Raw genomic sequence first — 27,612 nt, forward strand, 5'->3', positions numbered from 1 at the left:
GGGTTCTGTCTCGTGGTTATTTTTCTGATTCCCCATTTCGGTAATTGGTGGGGTAAACATACACGCGCTGCATGAAGATAGAACACGAAGCGGACGACTGTAAGCTGCTCCAGTATAAGCGACAACTTTATTTAGGTAAAAAACACAACATGTCTATTCATTGGGAATATTAATCTTAAGTCGTATTTCATCTGGTGGTGGATATTTCGAACGTTCCAATCTCTAAAATCTAACAATTCAATATGCTCCTGGATGACAGGCGTTAAAAATGTTAAATATTGTCAAATTAATGTTGACAGATAGCAACAGAGTATCTGTCAAACTTTACTATGTTACACTGCGCGCAGGAAAATTCGTGACCATGATTCATACACGCGCAGCGTCAGCAACCGAAATGGTCAAACTGCGTGACTTAAAAGGAAAACACAAGAAATCACAAACAAAAGCGGGAGATAAAAGGAAGGGCAACTGCTGAAAGGCAGCGTTTTTTTTTTGTGTGCATCCAACGCACCAACCCGTTGTGTTATGATTTATGAGTCACAGACGCATCATTCTCGGTGTAAAGGAGGTAAGACGAAAATCCCAAGTTTCTTGTTCCGCGTCATGGCTGCGTCCGTCTGTGTGTGGTAGGGTTACATTAACTGCGTCATCAGAGAGTTTGCTGTCGTCGGAAGTGTCTCGCTGCACAGTCTGAACTAGCATCGACAATGTAGGTGACCATCTCCTTGATGCAGGTGTGCGTGAGGTCCGAAAAAGTTCGTTGGTTCCAATTTTAGGTGGTGCCCGCGTCTTGACCTCAAAACCACACGTCACACGCATTCACCGTGTCCAGATAGATTGGTTTGTTGACACAGTGAAAGAGAGAGTGGTGGCCGTAGGAGGCTAGACAAGAAATACAAAGAGCGCGAGTAACGGAGAGATTACGCGGGCAACAAGTGCGCAATGAGTCCGTTCGATGGCGGCAGGTTTGCAAATAAAGCATCACTTCATCTTAACAAAGCTGCCGTACCCCTCACATGGGGTGACACATATCGAACACACAATCAAACTAAGACACTCTGCTCTCCCCCCCCCCCCCCCTCTCTCTCTCTCTCTCTCTCTCTCTCTATCTCTCTCTCTCTCGTATCTTACACATTGTGTCAATATAATAGTGCGTACAAAAGCTGTACTCATTTACACCTGATCTTCCTGTATCGTTAGCAAGTCACGCACCATCACACGCCACATCTTCATCCGCGTGTGCGTGTGCACGGGCGCGCGCAATTCTTACCCATCTTTCACCAATAAAACAATCAAACGCCTCCACACACACACACGCGCGGAGGACAGGCTCGGCGTAATATAATTTGAAATTCAAATTTTTTCAAACTCACAATTAATTTTCGGGGAAATACCACCATCTTATCCGGTTAGGTGTTACGGCATTGCCAAGGCTCTCATATGTGCGTTACCTTGTTACGGTAGGATTGAAGATGATATTTTGAGCTAACAGATCCCAGCATCGAGCGGTATTCACACGTCAGAACCGGGGATCAAATCCCATCCGGACCGTCCCCCCGTAGTGAGGTCTGACTAACCAACTACGTGGTATCGTCAGGCTAATTCGCTTGCAGCGGCTGCTCCATTGCCTGTTCCACACATACGGGGCCAACAATTCTTCTGAGCATCTTCCACTCGAACGCGGCTACGAGGGCTTCGTCTGTTTTGGACAGGGTCCATGTCTCAGAGGTGTATGTCAGTACTGGGACTATGAAGGTACGATACAGTCCCAGCTTCGACCGTCGCGACATATTTTTATAGGTGAGATGTTTCCTCAGGCTGTACAAAGTACCGGCTGGCCCCCAGCATCCTAGCGCACAACTCCGTCTCTATCAGCGTATGCCAGAATCTGGGTTGACTTATAGAAAATGGTTCCCGAAGACTTCACCTCCGAGTCACGGATGGCCCTCTCTAGCGCCAAGATGAATAGAAGACAGGCGAGGCTGAGAGTTTCCCATCCACCTTCACCCGGCATGTGACGTTGGTCATAGTCATCCTAACAAGCCTGATCAGTTTGGCCGGGATTCCAATAGGCTATGCTTTCGTATGCTTCCTTGAAATCTATGAAGAGATGGTACGTGTTCATCTGCTGTTCAGCCATCTTCTCCAAGATTTGCCGCATGGTGAAGATCTGGTCAGTAGGACAATGGGACAAGCTTATTCTGAAGGATTAGGGAGAATATTTTGCAGTCCAAAATATCTCTGTTCTGGTATATGTGATAGATGATGACGAGATTCCAATCACAAGCAATTGATTTGCTATCCCATACCTCAGTAACAAGTTGATGTTTTTTATCAACCTGTTTAACTCCTGTGTAAATGAAGCATCCCACTGGGTCCAAAATAATGACTGCTAGAATTGCTAGAACTCACCCAACAAGTTTCCAATTTGAGAGGTTATGTTGCAGGTGCGATGTGTGTGTGTGTGTCGCACAACCTTCAACCTTTTGCACGACTTTCGGCTGCCGCTTACTGACACCGAGCGATGCCGCCGAGTGTTGCCTTCCGGTTGATTGCTCCGGCGCGCAAACTTTGCCTGTCTGTCACACTGCTCAACCATTAGAAGACTTCCATTATTCGCCGACTGCTTACCAACTTCGCTTTTATGGATGGTGACGACAGCCGTAAACCGTCTGGCGAAGTCTGGGCTTTTTGAGGTGTATGATAGCATACGAGACGCGGCCAGGCTCATTAGAATGGCAACAGAGCGTCGTGACAGGCGCGCCTTGGGTCCTTTAGTCCTTTCCAGGTAGTGGTGCACTTCGATCTCGCTTGCTCGGAGTACCGAGCAAGAGGCGCCTCTGCTGTCGCTACCGACCCATATACTCCTTCTTGATCGATTTTGCAATTGAACTTCGGGTCACAAAAAACGCATCCACTTGTTGCTTCGCTCTCTTTTCTGTTTTTGTTGTTGCAGGCAGTTGTCCCGTGTAAGGGTGCATGGAAGTAACTGCTGTTGCTTTGCCAACTTACAACCCACCCGGAGCATGTAATCGATGTTCGCGCAACCGAACGAGAAAGATGGCGCCCAATAAGCATTAGATGCACGTGTCCCTCGCACGCATTGTATGCGTTGCAGTTCTGATTCTCGGTTACTGCAATCCTTTACAGGCTTGGCTTGCTTTGGTGTTCGGTTTTGTTGCGAGTGGAATAATGTGCTGCTTATACTTGGCGACGGTGCGCAATAATGGGAAGTGTGGTCCCACCCTACATATCCGCCCATTATGTCGCCGTCTCGTGACATGGCACGAAGGCAAACAGCGCAGGGTAGACGAGAGAAAAGTGATGGAGAAATTCGAGCGAGAGAGAGAGAGCGGCTCGAGGGGAAACATAAGAAGGTTGTGCTTAGTATGCAAACTGCATCTCAATCGCTTTCGTCGTCGTCGCTGCTTTGTCGATGGCAGGCAGGCAAGAAAAACTCTCGTTCCAATGAACCGTCAAATGATACGCCGGGCTGATGGAAATCCCGGGAAAGAAGGACGCCGCCGTGGGTGTGGCGTAGGGCGCCCATGTTGAAGATGTCACTGGCCCTCTTCCTGCGGTGCGTTCTTCCGGGTGCATCCAGGTAAAGGGAGGGGGGGGGGGGGGGTGCTTCAAAGTTTGTGTAGGTGGGCGCGTACTGTATACAATGCTTTTGCATAAAAGGCAACCACGCGCACACACACACACACACACACACATTGACGAGCAAAAAGGTTCGTGAACTTCAAGCGTGGAAGAGACGGTGCACGGTTATAAATAAGCCGGAGGGATTTTGGGTGCGTTCTCGGTCAAGGGATGTGGACAAGCAGTAATTTCGGTGTCGCGACGCATGCTAATATCAAAGTGCTCTGGCATTAGCTCCGTGTCCCTTCTCGTAGTCTGCGCCTGTTTGCATTGATTTGTTGGTTTATTATTATTTGCATTTGATTAACGAGTGTCTGTTTTCGTATATTGTAACGAAAGGTATTATTGCTCGATTTTGCTATCGCTTTGTTAACACAGCTATTGATGTCATTTAAAGGCAAATTTATTTCATTTGATTCACTTTGTTTCAATAATATTTTTATTTGTTTTTTGAATTTGGTAACGATTCTTTTATAACAAATGTCATCAAATAGATTTTGGTTTCTGTTTTGGGAAATGTACCTGCGCTAAATTGAAGAATGTCTTATATAACATTAAAATGACCTTCTGAGATTACAAACACAGCGGTCTTGAAATGTAAGTTCCTTGACTTCATTTTTTCCGTCGCTGGATAGTACATCCTGATTGTGGGATCTAAAAAATGGCGGCCCGGTGGGTAGAAACGACAACGGATCCAGTCTTCACACGGCAGGAACGAAGTTGCAATCCGAGTAGCGAGAACTGTAAGGACTTCCCGTGTACAGAGCCGTTTCCGAACCTGGCAATGGCTTGTTGCGGAAGTCCTCAATTTGCTGCCCAATCCATGAAAGATTTATACAGGCTCTGGGTCATCGAGTGCCCCTCTCGAAACATTCGCTCTAATCGAATATTCGTGCTAGTACTGGAGCCTTTCCGAATGTAAGATACTACTTGGCTTAATGATCTGCTACGTGGTTCTGCTGGGTTCGAACTCCATCCGAATCGTTCCTCCTCGTAGAGAGGATTGACTAACCAGCTTACGTGGTCCAGTCCGGCGTGACCTAGTAGTTCGATTAGGCAAGAAGAAAACGTCAAATTCGTTTCAGAATTCGTCGGAAAGCAGTGTGACCGAGCGAAGTTTTTGATGCCTTTAATCAGCACCTAATAAGCAAACCATTATTATTTAGAATGTTTAAGCACTTTTAGCACTGTAAGAACGATTAATTGCCCCGTTCGTGGTTGCAAGTAGAGCAGACCCTCTTCACGTGTGTACGTTGTGTGCCGCGTACTTTGGTGGACGCACGACGACGCTTGACTTCGCCATATGAAGAAATCTCTTACGCGAGAAGCTGTGTGTGTTCGATAGAGTTGTGTGTGATTTCTTTTCGCCGTTTGCCGGATAGCCGTACACTAATCGAAAATCTTTTAGTGCACAGCATTCGCAGCGACACAGCTCTATACCACGTATGCCCGAACAAAAGCCGTTCACACTGCTCGCACCTGGTGTCTGTGTTGGTTTGGTTGGTGGGGCAGACTGAAAGGTGATCCGTCGTGTCGCGGTGGTAGCAACTGGAGCGAACGAAACGAAGGCCAGCTGTGTAAAGCCGGCTCACCTCCTATCCCTACCAAAGCCCACTTCACCCTCACAGTCGGATTGCGGTTTCACGTGGACGCGCGGGGTCCATGTCCAAGGGGACGAGAAACGGTCGGATCTTGATGAGCAGGGGGGGGGTGTGAGTTATTAAGTTAGGTTTTTTTTGCGCATATTTGTGTGTGCGGGCGCGCGCCTATTTGACAGCTCGAGGTCAATCTGTGTTTCAAAGTGACAGTTTCTCTTTTAGGTAACAACAGAAACTCAAGAACAAATACCGCTATTCTGCGTCACAAATCCCTTCCAATTCGATCGTGTAATCGAAAGCGTAATTCTAATCACGACACCTGTGTGCTTGCTTCTACTGCGTAGAGGCGTCGACGCTCCTTCAACCTCGCTAGAGTTCTTGCGGAGTTCTCGCCATACTAACACAGTGCTGCTGGCTGGTTGCTGCCTATACGAGACATCCAATCGCTCATGTTTATTTCATCAACTTGATTGTGTCTGGTTTGGTTTTTTTTTTAAATTGATATTTCATCAGACACAGTTTTGCTTTGCCGGATCCTACAAACCTTCGCTAGAAATGGTTGGAAATTAAGGAATACGACGTGCCTCAAATACATTACAGAGTTTCTGAGATGAACTGGACATTGTTGAAAATGAAGTGGAAGAATTGGAACTCTGTTGTTGGAGTCTCTCGACCTTTCTCAAGATGAAGCAAACAAGCAGAAAAGAATTTTGTCGCATATTCTAGATACCTGTGGACAGTCTACCTTATCTGTTGGAACTGTCAAGAAAGGGCATCAGTAAACTGTCTACTTCATCTAGAGCAGAAAAACACTCCAAGTCCCCGAAGGAGCACCCGAATGTTCATTAAAAAGTAATAAAAGTTGTTCATCATTGCGCATTTGTTCTGCCGAGCGCGTATGGAAAGCGTTTCACTTTATGATTGGGAAAACGGTGGCCATATTTGTGCCATAAAAATATCATTCCCTTCCCCCCCCTCATACGGAAGGGGTTAAAGCGTCACGAACTCTCGTGCACATTTTACAACTGACATCTCCACTAGCAGTGTTGCGAGCCGGAGTTCTTATTATCCTTTTACTGTAGTCGCGTACGTTTGTCGACCGGTATAGTGGTGGTAGTGACTTGAATGTGACACTAAATTCCAGAGAACAACACTCACTGGCGTAGAGTTTTTATGCGGCATGTTTGTTGTTTTCTTTTTATTCCTCTGTTTTCTTGGCTGTGTCTATTTGTGTGGGTCACAAACGCTCCTTTTAAAGCTTGGCTTTGTGTCCTTTTCTTAAGGACTGCACCCACTGGGCGGCTGGTTTGCGGAGATGTGGGTTTCAGCTATCCGGCTTTATTGTTCGCCCTGTTGGCATAACCACGGCAGTGCGGGGGGAGGGGGGGGGGGAAGAGGAGGAAGAAGCAGGGGGGAGGAAAAAAATCCATTAAATGAAAATAACTTAACGTCGGCACATAAAATTTACTGCGCTGTGACTTTTCGCCTCGTGACGTGTCGTGTAGTTCGCCTGCGAGCGTCTAAACGCTCCACCCGGGAAAGATGGGTTTTTTTTATTGGTCTCCAGGGTTAGAGGTGTGGGCCAGACGATTTTTCCACCCTGTTGTTGGTGATGATCGAGACGGAAGGTCCTTTTACATGGGAGGGGAGCGACCATTTAAAACCTCATCATTTTATTTTAAAGCTCTTGAAAATATTAAGCAATTTTGCAATATTGCTGGGTGCGAGTTCTGCTACTGGCGATTTAGAATGATCTGTCAGTCACCATTTTTTGGTCAGTACTGTGAGCCACATTCGGTGCAGCTGGATGTGTGATTGTTTGGACACAGCGCGAAGCAGCAAATAATCTCCCCCATTCGTACGAACTGTACCCTTGAAATCGAAACCCGAGAAGCGTCTGTCCTTCGTGGCCGTTACAGTTACGAGGGAAAATCTTGCCAATCCATCACCACCACCGCTCTCGTCCCACACGTGCGCGAGACGCGTTGAAATCGTTCGTTCGATTTCAATGGAGACGCACGGTTGTTGGTTCCCCGGCTGACCAGGGGGGGGGGGGGGGAGGGGCGGGGGTAGTGGCAGGAATTTTACGCAGAAGAAATGCCAGCAGCATCCATGCATGGCCGTACGCAACGGCCCCTATTTATCGTCCCTTCCACACCATCGCGTCCTCCCCAATTTTGTAAATGTTCAACTACAAACACAGAGACACAGTGGTAGCATTTCTTCGATGGTGGCGTGCTGTGGCGGGTAGCGTAGTGGAAAGGGGCAAGCGCAAAAGTAGCGGTGTTAATCCCCCCCCCTCCTCCCCTCTTCCACTCCACTTCAGCTGCAGTTGCAGAGCGCCATAACAGCACTTTTATGCTTGAAGGGATCCACGCAATTGCTCGACATTCATTTCTTCCACACCCTCTCACCATCGAGGGTTGGCTCACTCGCCCCCCCCCCCCAACCCTCTCCTTCCCCTTCTCTTCCTTCTTCACGTCCTCATCTTAGACCTCGTTATCATTGTTCGCTTCTGTTGTTGTTGGAAAACTGCCAGACGCCAACATGAATCAATCACGCACAATTGAGATCAAACAAATTTTTCCAAACCACCACCACCACCCCACCGCACCATGAAGCAAGCACCCACGGTGAGCTTCGAGTGTGTGTTGTGAGGTGTTTTACTTCGGACGCAACCCATCGCGTGCCGTGGTGCCATGATCGCCCGATATGAAAATTTGGTTTTTATTTTATTGACGAGCAGAAAACAAACAAACAAACAAAACAAACTTTTGTTGGTTTTTCTCGCTTCAACCCTTCAAGGGTGGATTTTGTTTAAATTAATTGCAAGCATTGCAAGGTGAAGAAAAATGTAAGGAGAAAGTTACATTTTGTTGTTTGCTTTATTGATAGGTTCTGTTTGTTTGTGCTGTCTTGACGATGCTGCACGTTTTATTTATTATTAATTAAACGAATATCTGTTGAAACTGTTCAAGAGAATCAAGAGGTATAGTAATGAGTTTAATAGCGTCTCTGTTAGAGTAAATGCTTACTATTTGTTGCAACATAATTTAAAACTCAAAGAAGTGTTTACATAGCAACGAATTTTTAAAGAATTTAAAACAAGAAGATGCTTAAGCAATGTCAAACGTGGTGGGACTTGATCCAGAGAGTTTATCGTGAATTTTTTTTTATAGCATAAACGGCTAATAATATTTTTAAACGAATATTTGGTTTACTGTGTTGTACCTTGTTAAGCAGTTTAAATCATTCATTAGAAATTTGTGTGAAGCGAATAACCACTAAACTTGAAGGAAAAATGATGGAATTGTATTAAAACGCATATCGAGCTACCGGTTTTTATTATCTCAACCTAGTTCTGCTGCAGAGTGCTCACTCTTCAGCATCATTTTCAGGGGTGACGTTAAAGCTTTAGGGTGCATTTGTTTTGCTGTTGTTCTCTCTCTCTCTCTCTGTCTCGGTACGGTAAAACCCGCATATGGAGAAGGAAAGCCCCGCACAGTGTAAAAGGACGTGCAGCAGTGAAAATAAAAAGGATACCAGCTGCAGCTGTCGTCCTACGGATCAGTGATCCTGGTACCGGATGTAGCGTGTGTTATATTATCGCTTCACACTGTCCCTCTGTCTCGTTCCGTCTCTCGCAGCAGTGCATTTCCTACCGCACCATCTCTTCTTTCTATTTAAAAAACCGGAACTGCATGAGAAAAACGGCTACCGTAGGGTGGAATGCCCTCGCGCGATACAGTTTACAGGCGACGAATTCCAAGCAGCATTGGATCGAATTATTTCACTACAGCGTATATCGCGCAAAAACTCGCGATGGTTAAAAGAAACGGGTAAAAACGGAACAATCCCAAACCAATAACAAAAAAAAAAAATGTTTCATTTCCTCTCGTTGTAATAAATGCATAACGTGGCGACCCTTTTTTATGAGGGAAATTCCTCCTATTTTTCTGGCTCTGTTGGTGTATCTACTGCATCATCGAGAAAAAGGAAGCGAGAAAACGACTGCAAACAAAAGCTGGTAAAGGTGAAAGTATGTCGGAGTCCTTTTTGGCGTCCTGTTTGGCTGTCGGTGCGTCCCTATGTATTCCTACCGCGCACTCTTGCGTTCCCTCTTGCGCTGCCGTACGCATTAATAAGCGTGCGTTTCCATTCCTGGGCACGTCGAGGTTCCACTTTTTTTATATATGTCGGCCACTTGCAAGAGGTCATTAAATTCTGAACCTACCATTCCCGAGCGTGGCAAACACAATCAGAAGCATTAGAAAGTAAAGGTAGTGTGTACATCTCGATGGATTTGTATTTTGTTGCAATTTTCGTACGCTTTCTTAGCTGTAGAATTCATCCAACAGGGCTGCCCGGTTTATTAATATCCGTACTAACCGTTTACCCTGTTTGCTTTCTCCTCTGCTCTCGCAGATAGTGGACTGGGAGCCAGCACCATTACGGCAAGGTGGACACAAATGGGTCCAGGACCAACGGCCGGTTCGTTGGTCCCGGACGACACCAACGGTTCCGGCGTGGACGGTGGCAAGCATTTGGACGTCGGCGACATGAGCGATGTAAGTTTTCAAGCCCTCGACCGGCTAGAGGTATACAATCTGAACACATTTTTAACGCTTTGTTTTTTGTTTTCTTTTTGTCTTTGTAGGACGTAAGTGTAACACGTGACATTGATTGTGAGAAACAGGTGTGACAGCCATCATCGTTCAGAAGCTTGATATGCCGGATTTTGTCGTACATTGCTGTATCGTAGTCCTAATACTTCCTGAATCACACGACGAAGTGTTTTAAATGCAAACCGCGATGCAATCGATAAAACTCTAGCAAACAATTACCGTGTTCTGAAGATGACGCTGTTTGAGCGCTGTTTCCCTACCGATCATATACAGAGAGCATAAAAATCAGAGAACTGACTCACACCATTTTCTTCCCTACATGCATCCTGATCCTCGCTACCGAATCCTTTTACCCCCTCGTACCTGCGCCTAAATGCTGTCGACACCCAAACACACCGACCCGCTTGTGTTAGGACGAACAGGATCTGTCGTCGGCGGATGCCGAGGGCGTTTGGAGTCCGGACATCGAACAGAGCTTCCAGGAGGCACTAGCCATCTATCCACCGTGCGGTCGTCGAAAAATCATTCTCTCCGAGGAAGGCAAAATGTATGGTAAGTGGAGTTATTACACTATTCGTTTTGTCCTGCGTGGGTGAACATTTATTGTACGCAGCGCTGCTAGACCATCGTTATCTTATCGTACGTGCCCCGACCGGACGTGAAGGTAAAGACGAGATACACCCCGTACCATTTAGTCGACCTAGCCCGACTCACCCCGTGATAGTATCTTACGCAGTTGATACCACCAGGGTGCTAGGCTGTCAAACGAAAATACCTGCTGTTTGGTCTTATCGATGGCAGTCCATATCACCGGATGGACTGGACACAACTGTCAAACCCCCCCCCCTCGCAGTCATTGCTTCTCTGTAGCCATGTTGTCGTTTGTTTTTTTTTCTTTCTACTGTGTCTTAATTGAGATTGCTAGAAGTTTTGGGGAAACTCTCTGTTTGCGATGACATCAGAACCTTGGCACGGCGTGTGTTACAACATCTTCATTTGCTGCTACTGCACGAGGAAGCAGTTAAAAACAAAAATCGAATTACGCTAACCCAGTGTCCAGATGGTGTAAAAAGGGTTTATCAGAGGATATCCCCTCGCATACCGGAACGCCAACACCTAATTAGCTGCGACAGTCATTTTGCCATGGTTCAATTCGCTGCAAGTCGTTGTCGTACGCGCTTGTATCGGCTCTACCATGCGACACGAGTGGTTCGGTTTCAGGTTGATTGCGGAGCTCGTTCATAAGAGCGCCACTCGAGCTGTCGAGAATTGGTTCCTCCACCGTTGGTTGTCATGGCATTTAATTGAAGCAAAGTGCCGGGTCGCTGCCTTGTCGGACGACGGTGGCATACAGCAATGCCCGCTGATAGCACGATGCTGCACGTGTCAGCCCCAGCGCGCGGAGTGCAGGCGAAGAAGATTAGGACTTCCGAGATCCGCCCTTGAGCCGCTTCACACGGTTCCTCCGGAGCGTAAACACGGCGTTCAACAATCATACGCTGCTTATCTTATACTTATCCATCGCCGGGAAACACACCCTGCTGCGGGAACTTCTCGAGTGGTCAGCACTCGCCAGGCACCTGCTTTTTTTTTTGCTTTCGCGAGGACCCAACTCTCTCCACTTTCCGTTTTCTGCACCCAGCGTTAGACGTACGCGAGGAACGCAGTTTGTGTTTTTTTTTTCGCTGTTTGCTGCTTGCACCTATGTCCGAAGCCGTGTGTGTGCATGGGTATTATACACTGCAAACTCAACACCTCATTTTGTTGAAGCGCGTTTCGTGTCAGCTTCTCCGTCCCGGTTTCGATATCGGGTCGCGCGTGCTCACCTCAACCAAAATGGGTTCAAGTTCAAGACTAGAGCCGAGGGTGCTCCCGCGGATGGGTCGAACGTGCGCACGACGATATCGACGACGACCTGGCAGGCGAAGAAATGTGCGATAGTGGACCGGGTGTTTGGACGTGTTGTGGATGTGTGGAAGCGGGTGTTTTATTTTTGTACAGGCATCCTATTGCCTGTGTTGCGCTGCATCATCACTCTATGCCATCATCGATGGAGCTATTTTATTGGAGCAGCTCATAATAATGCTGTCTTATGGGGTGCCAGGTGGGCAGCTCCGTGGTGGGCAAAATCGGTTTCAACATACTTCGCAGAGAATGATTTAAAAAGTGCAAACTAAGCACGATGTCATATACAGCAGGAAGCAACAAAGTAGTTCCATGTTAGTCCACCTCCTTATTGCAATATTCCTCTTCTTGGCTTAACGACCTACGAGGTCATGCTGGCCATCTAATGGCTTACTACTAGACTAGACTTGATGATATCAGGTTGTTGGATATTCAAGTCCTCACTACGGTTGGAACGGTTCGGATGGGAATTGAACACCAAGTTCTGCCGTGTTGTCGCCTCACACTTAGTCCATAAGGTCGCTACTTAAGCTGATGTAAAGTCTTAAAAATGTTCCAATTAAGGAACTTTAGGACTTGGGAGTTCCAGGGATTCGAACTTAGGACTGCGATTGATCAGAAGAGTCCTACCCTCCTGCCTTATCGTGTAAAGCTATGGATGTATAACAACCGTTAGAAGGTTTAGAGCATATTTATTATCTTGGACATACATTTGACAGCATCCTCAACTATTTAACTCAAGCAACTCAACTATTATCTTGCCACTGATGTCTGGATAAAAAGTTGTAATACACTATGAGCTAATTTCCTTTCATTACGCATGGTATGCCCATTTGCTGTCTCACCTGTTGTATTTTTGGTTTGTTTTGGGGACGCGTTTCGCATGAATGGCATAATCAGCGGTTGTTTGGTTGTTTGGTCCGGCTAATTTGCCTTCGCCACACACACAAAAAAACCAGCCTTGACAGGCATAATAATTCTGGACGACGACGAGTTGACAACACGCGCTCTCCCGATGGGGAACCGTAGCAGCCTGGACTTGGAAGTTTGTGTATCTGGTTGCTTGCTTGTCGTTGCATAATTTTTTCGCCTTCAGCTGGGCTATGCGAAAACCAGAATGCGTCTATAAGACGCACTAAACCAGGTATGTGGTAGAGGTATTGTGAGGGTAGGTGGATCGATGGGGCAGACGGCAGAGGAACGGGCCAGGCCCGTTATGCCTGCCATTCTAGCAATGTGGGCCCGCAGCTGGAACAGGTCAAACTGGTCAACTCTCTTACCCCCTGCTCGGCACCATTTTTCCACCCATCATTTCCGTCTCCGATAGGTTTATGAATGTGTTCCACTTACACATAAACACGTACACACATACATACGGATAGGTTCGCTTGGTGGTGTCACACTATCGCGGCCAACGGCTATGCTGCGAAGTGCGCTTGTGTGTTTGTGAGTGAATTTGTCTCTTGGATAGCTGACGATACTTGGCGCCCTTTGCCTGCCGTACTGCGCGCGATCGGTTTCATGTAACCAGAAGACAGTTTTGCTGCAAGACGTGAAATTATTTGACTCTACACTCAGCTATGGCTCTACTAATAACCGTCTTTGATAGCACTGCATGCGTTCCATTTCGTCTGGTGCCGTGACCAGGATTATTCACTGTTTCCCTAGCAATTCCGCCATCTACAATACGTCATCGAAATCACTTTTTTTCTTCTCCTGTTTTCTGTAAGCGCCTTGGTTCCCACCGTTGTGTACCGAAGGAAACACTCATTTTATTTCCGAATAATGTTGTCTGACATAACCTTCATCAACAGCATCGTAATCATCATCACCATTATCAAGACCGGGAAAAGCAGTAGTTGGCAGCATATGATGGTGATTGTGTGTGTCTGTGTATCACACCACCATCGTCAGAACGCTTTGCTTCTTGTGTGACTTTTTGCTCACTCAACAAAACCTCTGCATGAGGTGTATGGCGGTGGTGTGGAAAATCCTTAAAGAGACTCACCATCACCTCTCGTGTTGGCACACAAGTTGGCACATGGAGCAGAACCGTTCAGAAGGGTGCGAAGACGGTGTGCTTGTTGGCAAGGGTGGTTGGGGAGTTCGCAATTTGTCGGCAAATTAAATTTCTTACAAGTTTCAGCGCACCACAGGGCTCTCTTTCTTTTTACTTTCTCTCTCCCTCTCTCTCTCTCTCTCTATTTCGCTCTTGAGCCAGACCTCACCAGGTCCTATAATTTTCTTGAGTATCGTTTTGGCTCGCTCTTATGCTTCTATAGAATATATATGTGGCGAGATACGCTTGTCCTTTCAAGTATGGTTTTGCTCCCCCGATGGCCCTCAACCAATCATTGTGTCCAGCAGGCACCAGCTGTGCTTTCGTTGTACGTGTGTGTGTATAGCCATGAGCTAGTGGAAGCATAAAATTCACCTCCAGACCAAATAGTTCTCCGGACGTTTATGAGTGAGGACTCGGGGGCAGCAGAAGGTGGTGACGTGTGGATGGGACAGTTTATGGGGATTCAAATTAATTTTCTCGACCATGATGCTGCTTAAAGGCAACCACCGGGCAACCAACGCGAACGATATGATTGGGTGGTAGTAATCCTTATCCTTGATGCTGCTCTACCACTCTCGCTAGCGTACTGTCACTGTCCGAAAAGGGGATAATATACCAGCGCTTCACCGAGGCTTGGACGAGCTTGACGATAAGATCAAAGCATCACCAGGAACGAGGCTGAAGATGCTGGGGATATGAAGAACGGGAAGCATTGCCACACTCGTCAGCAGGCACGACTTGCCGGTCCTTGCGATGACAAGCGGATAAACTTGATCTCGGCAATACCATGAATCGGAAGTTCGCAGAAATTGGACGTATACATGTGAAGGGGCTAACGCACAGGAATTGCAAAAGTCGCTCATCGGTTCTTTGTTTCTCTCTCTCTCTCACACTGTCACTGTCTGCTCTTGCTCACACTTGCAATTTCCACAGCGAGCAAGGAACATTTTCTAAAGAAATAGAAGCATGCTCTAACTGGACCAGAGCACTAGCATTCCAAGAAGCTCTGCGAATCGGAAACGCTGATGGATGGTGGTTTTCGGGAAGGTTCCTTTTGATCTCGTGTGCCAGTGAGCTCCGGTAGTCAACTCATCACGCCCACACAGACCATTCTTCAATTTTCCTAACCCCCATACAATTCGTCTGAGGCTCAGTCACTGAGCTGGACTTCAAGCTGGGAATAAAAGATGTTTTCCACCATGTTTCCCCACCACAGCCGGTGGAGCTTCGGGTTCTGCTACGAGGGTTTCTTCGCGTGTCGATTGTTTCGGAAAAGCGGTAAACTGAAAATGTGCTTTTAACCGGCAGCGGGAAACTTCATGCGACTAGCTCTCTTGTTTCGGGCTTTGGGAAAGGAATGTTCTTTGTTTTCTCACTGTTTCTTCTTGCTGGCGAGAAAGATTCAGCCGAGTAATGCGTCTGTTGGTGTATCTAGAGCCAGGGCGGCGAGAAAAAAGGAATGAGAGGGAAGGAAAGGTATTGGCACTCACTGTCTACCTCTACTCCACTGCTGCAATAGTTGCGTACCAGCAAAACGACATATCCGCAATCATAATTCAAAAGACCAATTTCCAACCACACTGCCCGGGTCTGCTCGCTGCTGGTAATTTTCACCGGGCAAGAAAGTCCTTATAACGCTTTTGGCTGTTGCATTCCTGCTTTGCCAGACACAACCATTTTGCCAAGATTCCTCGCCGAAAGTCGAAAAGGGTCGAATGAGCGGTACAATTAATCGCACCGAATCTTGCACGAGATAAGGCGTGCGGTGCCGTGACCAGGATCCAGCAGCAGAATTAAAAGCATCGGAGGAAACCAGTCTTATCTGCGTGTGGCTATGAACCAATGTTGTGTGTGTGTGTGTGTGTGTGTGTGTGTGTGTGTGTGTGTGTGTGTGTGTGTGTGTGTGTGCGTGGGTATGTCGAGTTTCACCAAAAAGGGCAAACATAAATCCTAAATGAACAATACACACGTGTCCAATAGATGGGCGAATGGAGATGATGGCAGATTGAGAGTCGCGGCACTCATAGGCGGGGAAAGATTTATTTGCCCCAAAATGGCTTTTAAAGGAGACTGGGACACACACACACACACATGCTCGCAGTGGTCATCCGTTTGCACACAATCTCGAGTGACTGGTTTGAGAACGATTCATTCCAGTTGACCGCTCTCGTGACATTGCCAACAGGGCCAACAACAGTAGCAGCAGCACCACCGCCACCACCACCATTCACTGCGAGATTAAGAAGGAGTGGGAGGAAAATGCTCTACCAAATTGCTTACCAAGGCGTACACTCGAGTTGGAGAACTCTTCTCCTCGTCCCTACCCACCGTGACATCTCGATCCGCCCTCCTCAGGACTATCAATCTACGATTTCTCGCCCGTCTTGTACGAGAATCCCAGCCGCTGTGTGGATGTCTTGTAACGAATTTGTATTGTACCCGAAGCCGGACGACGGCTCGCCGGATAAACGTTACAAGAGGATACACATCGTGGCTGCACCGTCGTGTCTCGTGCTCTCGGAAGGCGCTTTGGGTTTGTTGTTGATCTCCGGATACAACGTAAAATTAATAAAAGGATGAAACAGAAAGGGCAAAAAAAATCCATTGCAACGGTTTACGGGGAGTCTCAATACAGGGGGGGGGGGGGGCTCGGAACTCGTACCGGACTTTGGTCTGTTGTTGAAAATTTGCTGGATCCTTGCTTCCAGCAAGTCAGAGCATCAGCAGTGTTGCTGGGCACAAGAAATGGCAGAAATTGGAGATAGAATTGGACGCTAGAACAGGACAACGTTACCCTGGTAGAACAAGGCTCCTGATGCAGAAGGTACTTTGTGAGTGTATGCTGTGTGTGTGTGTGTGTGTGTATGTGTGTTTGTGTGTAGGTGAAAAGTCAAGGAAGGGAAATAAACTGAACCATCTGGGAAACGGCAAAGGCCGTAGCTTTTCAAACATAGTCGTCGTTGTCGTCAGCGTCGTCCTCCATGGGTGTGTTCGCCCTTATTCCTATCCTGACTTCATGCACATAAACATGTACGTATGTGTGTACTCCAGATGCGTGTGTGTGTGTGTGTGTGTGTCTCCCTCTATCTCTCATTCTCTTTGTAGTAGTGTCTGTGTATGTGTACCCGGGCCCTGGAACCGTTCACTAATTGCACATTCTTGGCATAGTTTTCCTTCCTCCTTCCACCGAATATCGTTCCATCCACCATCGACCTCGACCCTTGCAGAACTGCGCTGTACTCATTTTCCGGACCCGCTCGGTTTCGCTCATGCATGCCATCGTCCTACCATCTCTCCCACCTCGCATTATTGTCAGTTTTCTTGCACCCACTTCACATCCATTGCGCAGCAATATATGTTTACATCGCCATCCTCCAAACCGTTCTCCCATTTCGGGGATGTGCCGAGTATATGGGGTTTTTGCCGAGCCGAGGTTCCTCGCTGGTCGTACAGCTAAAAGGGCTGCTCCCCGGTATGAAAATGGTTCGCGTACGCTTTGTGGCCCAATCCCCTGCATTCGCACAACTTCTTCGTCTTGCTTTGCAATATCCAAGGCGAAGTCAGCAGGCGAATCCACAGCACAGAAAGGTGTCAAGAAGGGGTGGGGGGGGGGGGGGGGGGGGAAGGAAGCCCTGAGAGTGGTGGTAGTTTGCATGATAGAGGAAACAGTTAACCCCACATCTACGGATGGGGTTCTTATTTATTTCCTACTCGTTTTCACAAAGTGTCACCTGTCTCTTGTTCCATGGTTTTAAACATGTTGCATTTTCCTGCCCAAAACACATAAGTGGGCGTCAGAAAACAAAAGAACGAGAGTCTTTAAACCTTTTTCCTAAGTAGAATTGTTGTATTATGACCTTCCGTGAGTAGACTTCGATTCGATAAGTTTGACAGTTTAGTTTCATCATTGTAATAAGGTCATGGGAAATTGGTTCAGTTGTCATCAGGAATTCTACTTTCATCCGATGTTCCGACTACATCCGACTACAAAACCTGGCGGATAGAGGATTCGAGCCAGGAATAATTCTATTCTTTTGCTTGGTCTATTTAATGACTGAAGAGATCTTCTGATGCCACGTAGTTGGATAGTGAAGTCTAGACTTCGGAGGAATGGTCTGGGTACGATTTGACGACACGGTGCGTTGGTAACGCAAGTAATTCTATATATTCTACTTCAGGAAGCCCGGTGATAGATGCGACAATAGCACCGGATTTCACTGGACGCCTAGGAAGCCAATTGATGGCCGGCGTGACGTAGTAGGTCCTTAAGCCAAGAAGGATAATTCCCCTTCCAGGTTAAATTCTTCCTTTGACGAGTCCCAACGTATCTGTGACCAGATTCTTTGCATATAACCCTTAAGATAGTAATCTTGCTTACAAAATCTAATAATTTTTCAAAAATCTCGTACTTGTAGAAATTGTTGACTTCAAATCCGGACCATCAAAGCTCAACGGAAAGCTCCTTTAGGGTTTAATGAACAAACGTGCCGCCGCTTTCCTAAGAAACAACTAACCGGAGGAGCGGGAGAAAAAACACGCGTCGTTACCCTGTGAACCTGTCGGTTGGGTGTTAAGTTGACTGTGGTTTTACGTCAGCACCGTTGCGTACGCAAACCTTTGCCAGTTAAAAGCACGGCACGCTAATACCCGGCCCGGCGTACTGATGGCAAGAAGGATACGGTTTGCTTAGGATGCTGGATCATGCATGGATGGTGGGGGTGGGGCGGGAGGTTGAATTAATTGATCATAATGGTGTCATTCCGGGCGCGCCTGAAATAATAGTACACGCGCAATCCTTGGTACACACAGGATAGGTGCAACGGTTCTGCACGATAGAAACAATGGTTCTTACCACGTCCGTATGACGATGATGAAAGCCTCGCGACGGTAGTTGGGAAGTTTGTGTATGGGAAAATATAGCTAACAAAAAAAACCTCTCCACGAAATGCTAGTCCTGCTTTTTTTTTTCAAGGTTTGAGTGAGTCCACACACGCAGTCCTTCGACGAAGCACTAATGCCAATTTACGTATTCGCAACTCGTACGCGTATGGTCCTGTAGTGGCGAATTTTGCTCTACAGGGGCACCCCGGCGCTGGTGAGGTACGTTGGCACTCGCCGGCAGTGATTGTGCACTTAATTTACGGGCCAGCTGGTAGACGACGCCGTGTACGATACTGCACGGTTGCGCTCCTGTATCAGAGCTGGGCTCGTCTTTTTTTTATTGGGGATGGAGGTGCGTTAGTGCATTATTGCTAGCAGCAGATGCAGATCGTTTCAACAACTCCGTGGCGTTCCCAATGTGCGCTTGACCGTCCGTAGTACGTCGTTCGTTGTAGTCAGCGTATTTTTTTTCCGGCTTGTAGTGGTGCTGTTGGACGCACAAATTCGCACCTTCTGCGAACGGAGAGTTCAGCTTAATCCTCGATAAACGGTGCATGATAGGATATTGTTATCCTTTTTTGTTTGGTTTTCGGTACGTACGGAGCAGGATCGGGATCAGCTTGCCGTTTGTTGACGGGCAACCTTATCCACGCTAAAGGCTCGACGTATGGACGTTTCTAATTAGAATGCAATTGCATCACTTTCTCTCACTAATTAGTTCGGCAGGCTCTACTGGAACGTGGAGGAGAATTCTCAGAGAATACTGGAAGAAAATGGATCATTTTGGAATTACGCAGAACGCAGAAGAAGGCAATATTTCCCTCAAAACATGTAAACCTTTTGCTACTAAGCGATTACCCCGTGTGTACGAGTAAAAAGAAAAATATTTTGATGAAGCCCTGTGTGAGCCGCGAGGAAAAACTCAAACAAGGAATGTACGAAAAAAAACACGCTTGCTTGCCTACCTTGCAGGCGCTACGCAATGCGCTTGGGTTGGGCCCAGCGACAAGCATTTCCGTCGCAGCAAATAGTTAAACCGTGAGCAAAAAAAAAAAAAAAAAAACACACAGGCAAAGTATGGCAAACCAAACCAAAAAAGAATGTTTCGCGATGGAAGGTTTTGGGTGTGTGGGTGGTTGAGTTGTGTATAGAAACGAAAGCGAAAAAAAAAAGCTGTATTATATATATCACCATTCCACGCAACGCTGGAACACAGCGAGTCCGCCGGTGACTGTCGGCGGCGGCGGCGGCGAAATGGGCGAAGCTAGAAGAAGCGATCCTACGCCAGTACGAAGCCCCGGTGTCCTGGAAGCTCGAATCTCAAAATTGTTTTTTCCCTCGACACACAAAAATGCTTGGCATATTTGCGTCGGCACCAAATTCCGCGCTATATTATTTATAATAAAATTTATAAACGCGACGGTAACCTTCTTCTCCCCTCCCCCTGTTTCTAGTCCTGATGCCTCGTGTGTGTGTGTGTGCGTGTTTGGTGCTGGCTTTTATTCCCTACTCAGGCCGCTATTGCAAGCCGTGCTCATTTTTACGCCATGTCACCAAAGCTTGTTGTATGTTTGTGTGCGCGCGCCTTTCGTACGGTGGATAGTCGTCATTCAGGCGCTACCAGATGATGATGATGATGATGTTGCAGCGAGCACACCACACATCACTCACAACGGTTGCCGAGATGGTTTTTCCTTTACGCTACGCCTTCCATAATACACTTCGCTATGCCTCTGTATCGTGGGTGAGGTTTGCTGTTGGCGTTTTCGGATGCTCGATTGAGACGTCTCACTGCCGGTGCCTCGCCAACTCCGGAGACGGGATGATACAAAATAAACTGTTCAATTTTTATTCACAGCCGTTTGTTGGCTGTCTTGATAAAGTCAGAAGCACAAACCTAGCCTCCCCCGGCCGTTGAGTTATGAACATGGAACCTTAAAAGCTTGTATGTTATGTTTCGGCAGCAGACGTGTAGAAGCGATGACACCGGGAACACTGCTCTTTGATCTTGGAAGGTTTTCCACTGTATGAAGTTCGATGTGTACATGTATTACGTGGAACACTTCCACAAGGCGAGCGTTTGGAGGCTGTCGAATCGAAGAATTGTGCAGTGCGCGCTGACACAAAAGACATCCTTTACAGCAATTGATCCATTTTATCGCGTGGTGATGCACGCCGCGCCACCAATAACTTCGGATCCAAACACGTGACTCTACACACGTCTTGTAACGCGGGCTATTGTTTTTGGACCCGCCAGTTTCACGCTTGTTATCGCAGCTCCATTTCCGTAGTGTACGGCACCTGTAAACCTCGAACGTCAATAAACTTTACCAGCGTCGTTTTTATATTTTTGCTTTACGAAGTTATCGTGTATTACACGCGATTAGATAATGTAGACAATATAGTATGCTGTTGTGTCATTGTTGCCAAATGATCTGAATGTGTGGCAGATAGGCAGTAATAAAGTGAACTTTTGTTTACAAAAAAGTAGAATTCACTGTGCAGATTGCATAATGGCTCTAGCGGTGGCTAGAGGAGGTTTTCTCGTCAGGACCCTGTAGTGAGGTCTAATTATTCAACTGCGTTGTATCAGCAAGTCTAGCAAGCCAATCGATGTCCGGCGTGACTTGGTCAGCCATTAAGCTAAGGTGAAGATTCCATAATTGGTAAATGTTTGCATATTGCTCCGTAAAGTATGCAATTAACACGATTTCTGGAATGAAGTGTGATTACTTAGCTTTTCTTTTGTACTTGTTGCATCCGCTGTGTGCATCGAATGTGCTGGAAAAATACTTCTCGGTTCTCTCGCCGCAAAAACTAAAACAAAGAATGAAAAAAAAGAGGGCAAATCATGTAGACCAACACCCTACGGCCGGTGAATCAACATTCTTTGGTCGTTGGCTTCCGTTCAGGGAAAACTTCCGACATATTTTGTCAGCTGCCATATTTTATATCTTCTGACAACCGTATCAAACGCATTTCTTGAATCCCGAACCTTTTTCCCACATACACACACACACACAAGCGCACATACATATTCACGCCGTTGACGTTCACAAACACCTTTGCTGGGAAACCGTAAATCATGCCGTCCTATTATGTGTGGTGACTTGGGAAACGGTACGCTTCGGTGCACGCTTTCTGTTGCTCGGTGTGTGTTGGTGGTGGATTTTCCGTCCAAACCAAAACACCAACTGTACCGCACCGGCGGCGAAGGCAAAAGCGAAGCATAGGACAATAATTAAAATTAGAATATATACGCGCGCTCGGCACCACACAACCGGGGTAGCGAGGCGGTCGTGTAAAGGGAGCTAGAACACTGCCGGAAGGAAGATGCTTCCTACCGACGACGATCGGGCGGCGACACTCGTAAACGGCAAGTGTTTGCCCCGCCGGTTACCCACGGATGGTGGAAGGTGGAAAAGAAAAACACTTTGCTTGCCTTCTTCATCATCCTTGATGAGTCCGCGTGGTGTAAGGAAGAATTGTCTGTTTGTCTGTGGACGAACGCTGCTGGTACTAGTCTGTTTGTCCAGCATTGTGAGTACCAGAAGGAAAGTTGTGTTTTGGAGTTTGAATGTTGAGATCAAGATATTCAAATCAATTCTGGAGTACATGAGTCTTAAAAATCTTCTTACGTTACTTCTTGGCTGAACGGCCTTACGGTTGGTAATAGTGGCTGCTATACTGACATGTGTTGATACCACGTATCCAGAAACTGGATAAGATTAGAACTCTGGTCCTGCCGTGTGAAGACCGTGAGGACTCTAGGAGTATTCTGACTCTTTCGTGGCGCATATTTCTTGTGTTCTTCCAGCCACTTATCGACGTTGCAGCTGTCTTAACTCTATCTCCATTGATTCTAGTCAGAAACAGAGTAGAGTCCTTACCTTGAAGAAGTAACATATTTCTCAAAAACGTTATTGGACGCCATTTGTTTTCTGCAACCTGTTTTCCTTTTGTGCAAAACTACCGAAACGAACTGTCGTTAAAGACAATGTTTTGGGCCTACCTCGAATGAGTCTTTCGGAGTCGTGCACACTTAGTTAGCAAAAATAAATTAAAATTATTTTTAACTACCCTTGCTTTAGCTGCCCTCTACGCACGGCAACCCTCTTGGTGAGTTTGTTCATTCCTTGCCGACGCTACCTGCCCGTCAGCTTTCTCGCGGCAGCAGCAGATGAGTAATAAATCTTGGTCAGAGAGAAGGAAAAAAAAAGGTGGTTCACCGTTGCGAGGACGTCCTGTTGTAATGGCGCTAAGGAACGGTACCGGCGGCAGCAAATTTGTTGCTGGATCTTAAACGGCAAGTCTTGGAGATGTGAGTGTGCGTTCGCGAGGCTCCCCTTGATAGTGTGTATTCCGTGGAGGAGTAATTTGCGCACGCCGTGAGCATAAATGAACGGTCGGAATGCCTTCCAGCGATACTCCTGGCGCACGCAGGCATGTCTCCCAAACGGAACCTTGGAAAGGTCACCAAACAAAACAAAACGCTTGGTGAGCGAGTAAAAAAAAAAAAAGGAACCCGTAAAGAAACCCTCACAGCTTCAAGAATTACGAGCACAACTAATGTGCTTCCTGCGCTGTGTCCTAGCCGATCGGGGCAACTTCGGGAGCACCTAATGGGCACCGGGGAATAAAATTAACGGCACAAAAATCAAACCGCTCTAGGGCGAGAGAGAGAGAGAGAGAGAAAGAACAAATTATTTTTAAAGCAGCAAGTACGAAGGATAACGCGGCTTGAGTACCCTGGGCGACCGAATGCAAAGATTGGGGTAAAGGTGCAGATAAAATTACATTCCTCGCACAACGAACGGAGTGAACGTTAATGATAAAAATAACAATAAAAGACGCGGGCGCAAAGCGCGCGTACACGCCACACCGGCGTTTGGGAATCGCGCTCGCAATATCGTTGACAACGGCAAGAACTCAAGACGCGTTTTTTTTTTTGTACTCGGTTGCCACCATCACAACAGGGAGCTCTGGAGGAGAGTCCTTAACTTCAGCAGTTCCTTCTTCGGGCGGGGACGACAGTTTGGGTTATGTAACAAAGCGAAACAAACCGATGAGGATGGGAGGGCGGTAGAGGAACGAAGAGCAGCAACATGGTAAAAAAAAGTACACACACAAACGACCAAACAACGATGATAAAAGAGTAAAGTTGTGCAGGCGAAAAGAATTCCGCTCGAATGGGTACAGAAATTAATTAGTAGTCGCTCGGTTACTGCGCCAACAATTCTTAGGAACAATTAAAAGGGCGGCAGGACGGCAGCGGTAGGAGACAGTGCTGTGCGGCAGGACCTGCTTCATATAGTCACCCCGAATACAAGGGCAACTGCCATTTTGATTTTGCTTATTGTGCGCCAAGTATTCAAGTACAGAAAAATGGGAGGTTTGGTGGACTTGCCTCCCCCCGGTGCGGCAAGTGGGTTGAAGTAATAGGAGCAGCATCACAGGAAGACACTGGCAGGAAACTCCCACAACCTTGAGGTGGCTTCACTGGAAACGGCGGGCCTGGAGTGTCCAATAACGTTGAAGAATGCTTCCCTTCCTGCAACAGTCTGCCTTGGCAGAGTTCTAGCGAAAAGTGTGCCGCAAAGCATCTCCAACAACCAACCCCCCACCCCCTGTCAAGGTGCACGAAAACGCTATTCTGTAGCTTATTACTTTTGCTGGATTGTCACCCCATTATTCTCCGGGCATTATCTGAAGCTTTCTTGGGATGGGATCACTTTAAGTCGTTGTTGATGTTCGAGTGGAAGATATAGTTTCAAAGTGTCGCCTTTCGTAGGTGGGAATGGTTCCATTCGAAAAGGAGACCCCTCTTACCGTCAATCGGTAATTCTAGAATTGATAGGATATGTGCTCAAAATTCTAATACATTTTTTTGTGTGTGTTTTATCTTTTACCTCAGGTCGCAATGAATTGATCGCTCGCTACATCAAACTACGCACCGGCAAGACGAGAACTCGGAAGCAGGTCAGCTCGCACATACAAGTATTAGCCAGAAGGAAGTTGCGCGAGTTCCAGGCCAAGATGAAAGTGGTAAGTGTTGGGCGAAGGAGCGGCGCAGTTCCTTTCGACATATGGGACGTTGCTGAAGAAAGCGTTAAGAGGGAAGCAATGTGACCGAAGAAGTTTGAGAGAGAAAGAGAGAGAGAGAGAACGAGATGGGAATTCCGGAAGAGTACAAGGATTCAAAAGACAGATTGTCTAACTAGCAACAACACCTTCACGCACACCCTTCACCAACAAATATACTCCAACAAAAAAAATGCACAAGTCATGTTCATGTAACAATCACTCCTAAATTGATCCTCAATTTCTTCAACTTCAAACAAACCTAAAACCAATGGAACGCCTTTTATCGTTAGTGTGTCTGCTTCACTTTCTTCTTTGTTTACTTTTGTACTCTTCTTTCTCTTCCTTTTTTTACCGTGTGTGTGTGCGCGCGTGTGTGTATGTGTGGGTGCGATTATGCCGGTGCAAAAATTGTTCTATTGCCATTTTCGATCGTCCATCGTCCCAGGATCACCCGTTGATGGGTGTGAAGGAGAAAGTCTTCCCGACGAACATGACCGGCATGAGCAGTGCCCAGATCGTGACGATGGCCGCAGCGAAAGGTCGCCTTCCCCTAGTCAATCCTTCCTACCACCACCACCACCACCACCATCTTCCGTACCAACATCACCATCCTAGTGCTACTGGTGTAAGCGTACCACACTATCTTTCGTTAGCGCAAACGATTCGCTCAGTTTGTTCTGCTGCTTGTTGGCCATTTTTTTTCACACTGCGAGTTTGGCTTTGGAGTTGCGATGAGATGGCTGCCAACACGCTAACAGACGCTGCTGTGCCTGTGTGGCTACTAATGCCGTTCCGCTGACAGGTTATGTTTTTGTGTGGCATAAGACACGTGGAGGGACTACTACTCGGTTGCTGGTTTCGGACGTATAATGTCCGAGAGCCAAGCTTTAATTGCAATGTCCAAGCGTGGCAAATGTATGCATATTAGCGCTGTTTGGAATTTTTACTTCATGTGCCGGAGCATGTATTGATGAACGGTTATTTCAGGGACACCCATCGGACTACATCCAGAGCTTGAGAATGTGTAATTCAGAAATCAACTCGAAACTTCATCACCTCTAACCGTTACCCAAATTCGTCTTCACCCCACTCACCTTAGATCAATTTCGATGTTTTTCCCTAATGTTCGCATGATGTGTCACTGGTCATTCGTCAGGATCGCTTTAGCTTTGAGCCTCAAAAAAAAAGTTAGAATTATACTAGCCATGCTCCCCAAAAAACATCTCGTAAACGTAAAAATCGCCAAATATCGCCAATAATATTGTATCGTTCGTGTTGTTTTGTCCGTTCTCCTCCCCCCCCCTTTTTTTTCATCACAATGCAGCAATTCTGGCAGCCAGGTTTGCAACCGAGTACTTCCCAGGACGTGAAACCGTTCGCCCAGCCCGGTTACCCCATGAAGACCGCCACCGCCGTCTCGGAAGGAGCCCTGCAGCCCACACACCCATGGGAGGGACGCGCCATCGCAACACACAAGTTCCGGTTGGTCGAGTACAGTGCATATCTGGAGCTGCGCGCTGAAGAAACCGTAAGTACCCGTACTGCCAGCTACTAGTCAGGTAAGAGTTCCCGGATGTCTAATACCATTACCATTTGCGCTATCTCGCACAGTATCACAAGCACCTGTTCGTGCACATAGCGGACACACCGGCCAACCCACTGTTGGAATCGGTGGAGGTAAAAGAAATCTACGACAAGTTCCCGCAGAAGTCCGGTGGTTTGAAGGAGCTGTACGAGAAGGGTCCGAGCAATGCGTTCTTCCTGGTGAAGTTCTGGGCGGACCTTAATACAAACATCGCCAATGATGCGGGTGCATTCTACGGCGTTAGTAGTCAGTAAGTAGAGGCGTCGAGTCGTGGTGTCCTGTGTAACTGGTTGGCGCAAATCTTATCGTTTACCTTTTTTTTTGTGTGTGTATCGTTGCAGCTACGAAAGCAACGACAATATGGTGATTACCTGCTCTACAAAGGTGTGTTCGTTCGGGAAGCAGGTGGTGGAGAAGGTTGAAACAGAATACTCCCGGATCGAGAACGGTCGCTACGTTTACCGGATCAGTCGATCGCCGATGTGCGACTACATGATCAACTTCATCAACAAGCTGAAACACCTACCGGAGAAATACATGATGAACAGTGTACTGGAAAACTTCACCATCCTACAGGTGAGTGTGATTGTTTGTTCACCGTTAGCTTACCTTAGATTTGATAGTTTGATGTTGATTTCTTAATCAGTAAGACCATTAAGTCTCTAGGTCTTATCATCAGAATGTCCTCCGAATTATTTGATACTCTCTGTTTGAAGTTAACCTTTCCTGAAAGCTCTACTGTTTGTCCTTTAACCTGATTGACCACAATATTCCTGTCTCCCAATTCCGTATCCACTTTCGTAATACCTTTACAACCTTCCCGTCTACTTCCTCTGCTTCACGCAATTTAGTTGTTAGGATTTATATTGTACTGTTTTTGATAAAAGCAAAAAAAAATAATCCCCTCAACACATTCCATCTGCCGTAGGTTATATCCAACAAAGACACAGACGAAACGCTATTGTGTGTGGCGTTCGTGTTTGAGGTGTCGACGTCCGAGCACGGTGCGCAGCACCATATCTACCGTCTCGTGAAGGAATAGCAAGAAATCAACAATCACCGTGCGCACCATAGACTAGATAACACTAGCGACAGCATTATCCTAAGCAATCCGAACATTCTGGCCAGCGGCGACTACACCAGCAACACGACCCACACCACCAACAACAACAATGGTAGTACGCACAGCAGCAATGACGGTAGCAACACCAGCATTAGCGTTCCCCG

The 27,612-nt window shown here is 46.9% G+C and overlaps 1 protein-coding gene across 1 annotated transcript; it reads left to right on the forward strand.

The window, feature by feature from the left end:
- Positions 1 to 40: 40 nt before the first annotated feature.
- LOC126562303 (protein scalloped) lies at positions 41 to 27,572 on the forward strand. Its single transcript, XM_050218766.1, has 9 exons — positions 41 to 135; positions 9,669 to 9,811; positions 9,901 to 9,903; positions 10,282 to 10,420; positions 24,631 to 24,761; positions 26,125 to 26,328; positions 26,412 to 26,635; positions 26,727 to 26,961; positions 27,314 to 27,572. Exons 1-9 carry the CDS (start codon positions 72 to 74, stop codon positions 27,425 to 27,427), a joined length of 1,257 nt encoding a protein of 418 aa, XP_050074723.1. The 5' UTR covers positions 41 to 71; the 3' UTR covers positions 27,428 to 27,572.
- The last annotated feature ends 40 nt before the right edge of the window (positions 27,573 to 27,612 follow it).

This window comes from Anopheles maculipalpis, chromosome X, assembly GCF_943734695.1.
Source record: "Anopheles maculipalpis chromosome X, idAnoMacuDA_375_x, whole genome shotgun sequence".
Lineage (NCBI taxonomy): Eukaryota > Metazoa > Arthropoda > Insecta > Diptera > Culicidae > Anopheles > Anopheles maculipalpis.

Coding starts and splice junctions, on each gene's coding strand:
- LOC126562303 (XM_050218766.1), top strand. CDS start 72: ATGAAGATAGAACACGAAGCGGACGACTGTAAGCTGCTCCAGTATAAG. Junction 26,329..26,411: donor AGCTGCGCGCTGAAGAAACC/GTAAGTACCCGT, acceptor TATCTCGCACAG/TATCACAAGCACCTGTTCGT. Junction 26,962..27,313: donor AAAACTTCACCATCCTACAG/GTGAGTGTGATT, acceptor CATCTGCCGTAG/GTTATATCCAACAAAGACAC.